This window comes from Phocoena sinus, chromosome 2, assembly GCF_008692025.1.
Source record: "Phocoena sinus isolate mPhoSin1 chromosome 2, mPhoSin1.pri, whole genome shotgun sequence".
Classification (NCBI taxonomy): Eukaryota; Metazoa; Chordata; class Mammalia; order Artiodactyla; family Phocoenidae; genus Phocoena; species Phocoena sinus.
Genome location: NC_045764.1, coordinates 93,736,798 through 93,746,820, shown reverse-complemented (window position 1 = coordinate 93,746,820; position 10,023 = coordinate 93,736,798). Strand labels below are relative to the sequence as shown.

The window sequence follows — 10,023 nt, the reverse complement described above, 5'->3', positions numbered from 1 at the left end:
TCACAACAAATAGCTACTTTATTTATTTGACAGATATTTACTGAGTGCCTTCTGTGTGTTACTGTGAATAGAGTGCCTATGGTATGCCAGGTATATTTTGCATATTCTCATCTTCTTCTTAACAACCCTTCATCATAGGTATTACTAGCTCCATTTTGCAGGCAAGAAAACTGAGGCTTTTAGATGTTAAAATTGACCAGAGTCATCTAGCTAGCAGGTGGCAGACCTAGGGTTCAGATTCAGTCTCTCAGATTCCAAGGCCCATGTTTGTTCCCCTCAACCATGCTGCCTATCATCCCCAAGATACCTCCCTTACACAATGTGGTCTGCTGCTCCCCCCTGTAAGGGGATATGGGCCAGGACAGAGATGCTTTCCACCTCTTCTGCCCTCCTTGTTTTGAGGCCTTAGGTAAAGCTGTCATCTCCCTGCTGGCTCCCTACTACCCACTGCACTCTCCCTTGTCAGTTCCTCCAGCTCTGTGCCTGGGCTCCTGAAGCCGTGTCCCATGAAGAACTTCCCACCTTTGAGGAGCAGTCTTGTCTGTTGGTTGGAGAGGAGAAGGGAATCCAAGAAGAAGGCTCCCAGCCAGGCCTTTAACCAAAGGAGCCAGAAGGAAACAGAGCAGCCTTCCATGGTCCCGAGCTTTGTGGAGGGATGTCTACGCTTCCCTCCTGTTCCTTAGCTGGTTCCATCCTAGAGCAGGAGGGGTGGCCCCCAGAGCTGCTGGTTCATTGTTCCTGAAGAAGGGCTCCCCTTTTTTGAGAAAAGTTCGGTGATGCTTGCCTTACACTACAGTCCTCCTGCAATGAAGACGTCCTGTGCCAGACTCCAGTCTCTCCAAGCCCTAGTGACTCATTCCCATGACATCCCTTTCTCCTAACATCCAGAAGGGAGAGAAGCCCTATTTCTCCATAGCCCTTTTGTCCAGCTTCCTCTCCTGCTTAGGTCTTGCTGTGAGGCCTCAACCAGAGCTCTGCCCAAGTTCTACATCCCCATCCCATAGTCAAACATGCCTTGGCACAGACCCTTCAATGAAGGCACATCTGTACACTTGGGGGCACTGGGGGCTGGGGGAAGTTTGTGAATCTTAGAATTCAAATTCTGGATCACAGTTATTTGGGAGACATCTGAATTCGAGGCTGCCCGAACCTGCTCTACCCCAGCTCCATCCTTTGGGAGTCGTGAGTTCCAGAGCCAGTGCCATGTTCCAAAGCCACGCACATGTGACTGGAAGGCAAAAGGAAAGCTTGAGCTTGGACTCTTTCACCCTTGCCTTTTCATATCTCACAGGGGTCTTCTTCCCTTAGGCACAGAATGTTCCCAAGCCTTTCCAAAATTCCTCTGATGAGTCCTCACCTCTTCCAACCCCCTTCACCTCGTCCCGTTCCCAACCAGCTTTCTCACTCCCCACTACAGGAAGTTGACACCACCCACTCTCAAGCATCTACCCAGTGCGTCAGTGTCCCACCCAACTCTGAGGCCAGGAAGCTCCCACCGGGCAGGGGCAGCCTACCCCCATCCCCTACGGAGCCAGCAGCCAGCCCTTAGAGTCTAGAGTCTGTCTTTGCCCCTAGCCCTCCATACACTCTAGTCCAAACCCTTACTCTCACACTGTGGTCCAGGAAGCAGCAGCAGAGGCGGCACTTGGAGCCTAGTAGAAATGCAAGTTCCCGGGCCCAGCCCAGACCTCCCGAGTTAGAATCTGCATTACTCTGCACCTTAATGTATGAGAGGCACTGCTCTAAACAATCTGATCTGCCAAAAAGACACCCCCTCCTCATGCTTCCTCAATAGAGGGGGTGGAGAGCGGAGCAAGAGCCAGTGAGGAAGCCCAGCCTTCACACAGTTGAGCCACAGTTTAGGCCTCACTGACAGTGGAGAGATGCTGGGGATGATCCGGGCACTCCCTAGAGAGCCCAGAGAGGCTGGTGAGGCCCAGGACCCTCAGCAGAGAGGAACAACCGTGGCAGAGCCACGTGGGGAGATCCAAGCAGGGGACTGGGGGCAAAGGGTACACACGATGAGAAAGGGAGACGCGCCTGCCTTTGCGAGCAGCGGTGGGATGGTTCCCTCTGGGCTCCTACTACCATCCCCAGCCCCTGTCGGGCACCTACAGCCAAGAACAGCTCCTGCTGCACAGCCTGGGTCTGCCAGATGCAGGGGTTTCTTCCCTCCCTCTTGCTGGCAAAGTCACCGTCGCCCACCAGCTGCATTGCTGGTAGTGGGTGCTCAGGAAATGTTTGTTGAATTGAGAGGAAGCCACAGCTTGTGCGGAGACGTGGGCCTCAGGGGAGGGACGGGAAAGGAGACTAAGTAGGAAAGACAAGTCCTGATGTCATACTTAGCTGGAGTCGCTGTTTCTCTGCCTCTTGGGTCACTGCCTGAGACCTTGCTCTGGCATGACACTGTGCAGGGAGGCGGTGGGAGGAGGAAGCTGGAGATGGCAGGAAATGGCCCTGGGTGGCAGGCTCCCTCTGCCCCCGTTCAGGGCACACTCCATGTCTGACCTGGGGGTGGGGGACGAGGTCCCTGACGGTGGGCTTCTGCGCCTGCTGTGGGGAGAGGAAGCTGGCCCCTCCTTCCTCCCCCCGCCCCGCCCCATTTCAGAGACTCTCCAGAGACCCTTCCTTTCACAGAGACCTGAGCTCTACTCTTCTGTCCCCAGCTCTGTCCCTGCTGGCTGTGGCCTCCCTTTCTCTGGGCCTCAGCCTCCTCTTCCAGGAGGCTGAGGCCCAGAGAAAGGCAGGAGGCTGCCAGCTGATTGTGAGATCCCCAGGTTGGCCATCCTGTGAGTGTTGGACTGTAATTCACCTGGGTGCGAGGCAGGGGAGTAGGAAAGGGCCCGAGCCTGGGCTGGCCATGCCAGCTGCTGAGGCTGTCTGTACCTGTGGAGCCAGGAGCCGGCAGCCGGAGAGGGAGGCCAGGCCCTGAGGGTGATGGGAGCCAGGAGAGCCAGGTGCTGAGTGCTTCCAAGCCTTGTCATCTCGCCACGGTCAGGGAGCTTGTGGCCTGGGCAGCAGTAAGTAGGCTTGGGGCAGGGCTTGCCAGCCTCACAGACCAAGTGTGGCATGGGGATACGCCAGGGGCTCTACCTGCTGGTGAGAGCACACACGTGCACAGGGGGGTGCCCGTGAGGTACAGGGGTTGGCTCGTTGCCTTCACAGTGTCACTCCACTGGAGAGTCTGCCAAACTGCTCGGCCAGGCTGCCACAGCCACCAGCCAGCGCGTGCCCAGAGCTCAAAGATTTTTGACCGTGTCTTCCCTCCTCCCCTCCCCAGTCCGGCCCCCTGCCCCCGAGAGCTTTGCTCAGCATCTTCTTGCAGGGGCAGGACCCCCTGTCCTGCGCCTCATACCTCCTGTGCCCCTCGCCCTTTGGCTGCCTCCTCTGGGGGGTCTGCTTCGAGGTGCCAGGACCTGCTGGGCCCCAGCCTTGCCAGGCCTGTCTTCTCTGGGTTCCAGGGGCCTTGCCCCTTTTGGGGGCCCAGAACAAGTCTGGGCTTCTGGCTCAGCCTGGGGCTCGGTCCACCCCAGGGGCTGCTCGTGACCCTCCAGCCAGGACACAGGGCTCTCCTGGGTCCCAGGCCTTGGACTGAGCACACACGTGCTCTCCCCGGGCCCAGGGCTACTGGCACATCCTAGAGAGAGGTCGAGGGGAAGCAAGTCCGTGTTTCGTGGAGAGCCAGGCTCAGGACTGGCTGTCGAAGCTCCTGACGCCCCTTCTGGCTCCTCTGGTGATGCTGATGCTGGAGCTGGGCTGGTCGCTGGGACACTCATGGGTCCGCCCGGCTCCATCCTGCTCGGAGTCTGCGCGTGTTCCTTCTCATCTGGAGTCCTTCTGGTGCTTGGGCTTCCCTGACAACAAGAGGTCGGCTCTGCTGGTTGGTGAATTCAGGGCGCATGCCCCTATCCCGCCCCATCCTATGCCCAAGTACCCACCTCCTGGCTCTCCAGCTCCTCCTTGCCTCCCTTCATTTCCCACCTGCAGAAACACAGAACATGGCAGGCCCCACTACTACCCATCCCACTTCACGTCACCTGCTCCATAGCCAGCAGCCCATGTCCTCCAGGGAGGAGCGAGAGCCCAAGGGTCTCAGAGGAACCTCAGAGCCAGAACGAGGCTCCAGGATGCTTCCCTTCCAGCCCAACCTTCCTCCCCAAACCCAGCCACTTCCTCTGAACACCGCCCACCGTAGCCCCGTTGCAAGTCCCCAGCTGCTGTTTATGGCCAAGCCGGCAGCACCTTGAGTTCTGTGGGGACTCCGTGTGTGTCCTGGCCTGCGCTGCCTAGGAAAGGCGTGCCTGACTTCCCAGGGGAGGTAACTGCTGTAATTACCACCAGCCTCCCTGGACACCAGGCTCTCGCTGCTGCTGCCTTTGCTGATGGCCTCTCCCCGCATCTCATTAACCTGCCACAAGGCAGCAGTCAGCCAAGAGGCAGAGGCCCGGGGTGGGGGTGGGGCTGGAGCAGGCACCTGGACCAGTGCTGGGCCTGACCTCCCAGGGGCAGGGGAGGGCCAGGAAATCAGGGAGCCCTGATGCCTCCCTCAATTTTGCTCCCTGCCACATGTTACCTGCGGGCCCTGCCAGTCAGCCTCTCTGTCCCCCGAGCTTTGCTGTGCGTGGCCAGCGCCACCAAAGGTCTGCTGGGTTGCCCACCCCGAGTAGTACCGCCTGCAAGAGATGGTCCACAAATCAAGAGAGAAGAGGTCCATAGCAGCCCAGCTCCTTCACCAGCCCATGGGACCTGCTCCTCCTTCTGTCCCAACTCACCTTTGCCATCAGGGGGAAACGGTGGGGGCTGTAGCTTTCGGTGGCCCCTGGGGCCTAAGTGGAAAAAGGAAATGGGGAAAGGGTGGGCGTCACAAAAGACCCAAAGCAGGAACATCAGTTCTTTCGGGACCAGGAAGCCGCCAGCTATGAGTGTTCTGGCTCCCAAAAAAGAGCCCTGGCCTGGGGGGTCAGGGGAGCTGCGTCCCTGTGCTCGCTGTGTCACTCCTGACTAGGTGACCGGCAGAGCCTCTCCAGCCTCAAGCTCCCTTGTGTGTAAAATGAGGGGCCAGCGACGCAGAGTTCTGTTCCTATAACAGGCAAGGGGCAGCTGCCGCCCACAAGGGACCAACACCTCAAAAGGACTCCAGCGCTGACTTCCTGGTGAGCCCTTCTCCCCAGACCTTCTGGGGTCAGAATCCAGGACAGGGGCTGTGGGTTCGGAGGATGGGAAGTGGTGCCCTCCTCTGATAGGGAGGGAGAGGAAGGAAGATGTCCTTCCATGCTTCCTTCCAGCTCTGAAAATAAGTGGTAAACCAAGAGACAGGGAACAGAGAGGAAGCGGGGGCAAGGGGTGAAAAAATCCAGGAAGGGTGGGTGTTGGCTCACCCCTCGTGCTGCCCACCCTGGCCGGGCCCTCTTCCCAAGGCTTGCTGGAGTCCTGTGGCCTGCGTTGCAGAGAGAGGGAGTCAGGTGGGCTGCTGGCAGGGAGCACAGAGGCTGCAAGGCTGCTGGTGGGCTGACACCTCCTGCCCCAGCCCCAGCCCCAAGCCCAGCCACGGAACCAAGGACAGCATGGAGAGGGTGGGCCCGAGAAAGGTGGGAAACGCAGTGCCCACACACAGCCCTGAGCCCAGGGTCCGAACAGAGGGTCAGGCAGAGCCTCATCACCCTGGGGAGGGTCCCAGCAGCCCTCCAAGTGACACCCACATTTAGCCCGACTCAGCCCTGCAAGCATGTCGACCCAGCAGGGGGCCCAGCCCTGCCACCCACGTGGGCTTGGCCTTGTCCAGGTCCCACGGGCGGCGCCAGTCACCCTGTGCATCTCTGTGCCGCGCCAGGCGGGCCAGGTCGATCTGCTCTCGTTCCTGCTTCCACTGGGCATAGTCCCAGCCCACCTCCAGGGGCCCCCCCACTGGCCGGCGGGGAGCTGGGCCTGGGACCAGGCCTGGACTCTGGGGCTCCCGGACACCCTGCAGGGAGAAGACACAAAACACCACGGGGTCGAAACAGAAAGAGCCCTGAGCTTGGAATGGGGATCCAGAGTCTACTAACCCCTTCCTCTCTCAAGGTCTTGAGGTCCCCCCACCAAACAAATTAGATCCATTCCATCTCTAACATGTTGTTTGCTATAGGCACGGTTTCCGTCCACGCATTAGTGGTGTCTTTTGGGCAAGTTACTTAACCTCTCTGTGTGTCATTTCCTCATCTGTAAAATGGGGATAATAACAGCATCTATCCACAGAGTTGTCGCTGAGGTGTGTGGTCAGGTGCAGGCAGGGTGGAGAGGCACCACCCAGCGGCTGTGAGCGAGAGCCAAGACTAGGGGCTGCTGCCACCTAGAGGTCACACCTGGCACATGGCCAGTCTCTTACACCCTCCTGACAGACCTCCAGACCCCCCCACCTCCCCCCCAGCTTGCTACCAGATGTCCAGGTAGGGTAAGGGGCTAGGTCACACCTCTGGCTTACACTGTATCTCACTGCAAGACCCACCCAACGTGGAGACGGGCCAGAGAAAGGAAGAAGGAGTGGGAAATTCTTGCAGGTCCTGCCTGGGCCACGTCCTCGCAAAGGGGGACATATGTGACTCAGCTTCTATTCCTCCCCCGAAAGGGGACCACCACATTCATGTCCCCAGCCCCTCTTGAAGAGCTACCTTCCAGGCAGGATCTGAGCTGATGGCCATCTGCATGGAGGGGCTCCGGCCCAAGCCCCCTCCAGGTGACCCTTCTGCCCCCTGGCTCCTTGCTCTGGTGGGCTTCTCACTTACGATCCGCTTGGCCTTGGGAAGATGCGGATGGGCAGTGTGGCAGAGCCAGAGAAGAAGAGGCTGCCTTCCTGGCACCCGGCTCCCCCCACCAGCACTGCTCACCTCGGCTTTGTTTTCCATGATCACAGCCAGCTCCACCCGCTCCCCCAAGCGGAAGGCGCCCGCGTGGGCCTCTGCCTCCTCATCCTCAAGCATCTCATTGGCTGCTCCAGGTCCAAGGGCGCTCCTTGCCCAGTTCCGGCTGACCACCCGCTTCCCCTGCAGAATGAGGGGCCATGCCGTCACGCCACATAGACAGCACTGGACAGAAGCTGGGGCTTGGGCCCTTTGGGTGGTTCCCCAGGCTGGGTTCCAGCCCTGGCCCTCCCTGGAATGCCCACAGAGGAGCTGACGCTGCGAGGCGTTCACATACCAGTGGCATTAGGTTATCCGGGCCTGGGGCCACCCAGGGGCCCAAGACTCCACAGTGGCCCACCATCTCTGAGCTGGGAAATCCAAAACACTCAGACAATGAGGCTCTGTCCCTCATACGCTGTTCCTGGCTTTCAGCCCCAACGTCTCTGTGCCCCTGGGGTTTGAGGTTTACGAGCGGCCTGTGCTTGGGGGTACGGGTGCAGAGCTCTGGGGCTGGAAAAGGGCATGAAGAGGCTTCTATCTGGTCACCTTTCAGCTGTGGCCCTTTGGGGATGGGGGCCAGCAGTGGCCTGGGCTGCATGAGGTTGGGAGCTGGTAGGTATGCCCCAGAATGTAAGCGGGAGAAGCAGAGGAGCGGGGGCAGCTGTGCTCCCCTGGCACGGGCTGGGCCTCCACCTCCTTGCCACCCCACCCTGTCTGCTGGGTGGGTCTTACTCCAGGAACCTGGCTGATGGTGACAGTGAGGCCGTCAGGACGGAGGAGCTCCGGCGTGGTCCCAGCCATGCCCCCCTGCTCCGCCTGCCGACGGTCTTCCTGGATCTCCTGTGGGAGGGCCCGGGGTCAGCACAGGCCATGGCCCCCCAAGTGCACAGACACAGATGTCGACAGGCCTACACAGAGAGACACCAGTGGGACACCAGGGGGCAGAGGCACTACATCACAGAGTCCCCAGGACCCTCACAGAGCCCCTGAGATGGAACGCACCCAACCTAACCCTGGTCCCAGGCCCAGAGCCTGCAGGGAGAGACAACCATTCAGGGTCTGCAGATCGGACAGGGAGTGCCAACCCAGTCAGTCCTCCCAGCCCATCACAGCCCACTCACCTGGTACCTGCGCAGTAAGGCCTGGTTCTTCTTGCGAAGGGCAACGATCCTCCTGTCCAACTCTGCATCCTTCTCCTCCTGCCTGCTCACTGGGGACTCGGCCCCATGAGGCCCCTGCAGAGGCCAGGGGGCCCAAGCTCCTGACTGCTGGGCCCATCCCTTACCAGCCCCTCGACTTTCACATTCACCCGCTCTACCATGCTCTTACCACCCAAGGAGCAGACTCCAGACCCAGAGCGAGGGTCACGTGGGGAGATGGCCCATGGAAGGCCCCCCAGCCCCACCCCGCTGGCCTCTGTGCCCATCTTCCTGCCACCTCTGAGGCTCAGGCCGGGGCCTCATACCCAGGCCTGCAGCTCCCAGCAGTGGCTGCCCCTCCCCCCAGCTCTCCTGGGAGCTCCACTGCAGAGCAGAGCCTGGAATGGGAGTTATAAATGGCTCTGGCAGTGGAACCTGCCATGACTGGGAAGTTGCCAGGGTATTCAGGAGGTCGAGGGGGGTGCTGTTTGGCTCCCAGGCCAAGAACCATGGTGAAAAGAGAGGCCCCTGCTCTGTCCTCAGCTCCCAGGCCCTGGACCCCACACCCCAAAACTGTGCCCAGCCTGTGGGAAAGAGCCACTCCCACGGGCCCAGCCTCTCCAGGCCCTGAGCTGCCGACAGTCAGTCGGGGCAGGAAAGAGCCAGCTCCGAGGGCAGGCCCAGCCGGGGAGCCACCCCGGGGCACACTGTGCCTCAGCACCGAGACCCCCGAGTCCCTCCTTCTCCGGCTGCAGGGACCCCGTTGTGGCCTGATGCCCCTGCCCAGCCCCCCACCGGCATAGGCACAGCCCTCTTCCTCCCAGGCCCAGCTGCCCCCAGAGTGTGGCCGCCTGATGTCCCAGCCCCAAGAAGCCCCCCGCCAAAGGCAAGGTGCCACTCACAGCCGAGTGCATGGCAACAGCAGGCACCGAGAGATTTCCAGAGCAGCCCTGGGGGAGCCAGAGCAGGAGGGAAGCTGGAGCCACCGGAGTCGGGCCTCTGCTGGCCTCTCCCTGCCGGCTTCACCGCCCAGCACACGAGATCATGTTGTGATTACAAAAGACTCCTCTGGGCTCCCAGCCAGGAACGCCGTGGCCACCGCCCTCACCATCCACCCTCAAAGGGCGAGGATCAGGGCCCCGGCAGCCAGCTGGCCCTGCCCAGCACCTCTCCCTGCCCTGCCCCGGCATCCCCAGACGGACTGGCAGGGACTTCTCCCTGGAGGGTTGAGTCTACACAGGGGGCCCTATGCTCCAGTGGGACCCCAGCCTGGGCCAGCCTGCAGACAGATGGGCAGCCAAGTAGCCCTCTGGCCCTCCCATTAGTAGGGAAGGACCTATAGCCCAGCCCATTGTGCTCCCTGGTCCAAGGGGCCCAACTCAAATGAGCATCCCCTGTCCCCTCACTCTCCCCATCAGTTCTGGCTTAAGTAATTCGAAGGGATTAAGAAGCTCCCCTCCCTAGGCCACCAAGTACTACCACATACCTAAAATAACACCATTTGTCGTTCATTCCTTTAGGTTCAACATTGTCTTCCCTGTATTTTCTTTATATATATATATATTTTTAATATTTATTTATTTCACCTATTTTTAATTTTTGGCTGTGTTGGCTCTTTGTTGCTGCGCACGGCTTTCTCTAGTTGGCGGTGAGCGGGGGCTACTCTTCGTTGCGGTGCGCAGACTTCTCATTGTGGTGGCTTCTTTTGTTGCGGAGCACGGGCTCTAGGTACACGGGCTTCAGTAGTCGTGGCTCGTGGACTCTAGAGCTCAGGCTCAGTAGTTGTGGCGCACGGGCTTAGTTGCTCCGCAGCATGGGGCATCTTGCCGGACCAAGGCTCGAACCCGTGTCCCCTGCATTAGCAGGCAGATTCTTAACCACTGCACCACCAGGGAAGTCCTTCCCTGTATTTTCAAGTACAGTTACTCCTGGGATGCTCAGCTGTCCAGGTCACCCCTTGGTGTGGGGAGCATCCCTCAGGGTCTGCACTGCCACAGCTCAGGGCT

At 59.9% G+C, this 10,023-nt stretch overlaps 1 protein-coding gene across 8 annotated transcripts; it reads right to left on the bottom strand.

The window, feature by feature from the left end:
- On the bottom strand, nt 1-9,058 carry CCDC9B (coiled-coil domain containing 9B). Of its 8 annotated transcripts, XM_032622653.1 has the most exons (12): nt 8,920-9,058; nt 8,000-8,113; nt 7,620-7,786; nt 7,174-7,246; nt 6,864-7,019; nt 6,648-6,773; nt 5,763-5,962; nt 5,379-5,437; nt 4,773-4,826; nt 4,574-4,673; nt 3,939-3,981; nt 1-3,854 (listed from the first exon to the last, which is right to left on the bottom strand). In XM_032622653.1, the coding sequence occupies exons 1-12, from the start codon at nt 8,929-8,931 to the stop codon at nt 3,309-3,311; spliced, it is 1,650 nt and encodes a 549-aa protein (XP_032478544.1). In that variant the 5' UTR covers nt 8,932-9,058; the 3' UTR covers nt 1-3,308. The 8 variants fall into 8 exon arrangements, with proteins under 8 accessions (XP_032478544.1, XP_032478542.1, XP_032478546.1 ...); XM_032622651.1 differs by having other exon boundaries at nt 6,648-7,019; XM_032622655.1 differs by having other exon boundaries at nt 6,648-7,019; nt 7,620-7,718.
- Between the last annotated feature and the right edge of the window lie 965 nt (nt 9,059-10,023).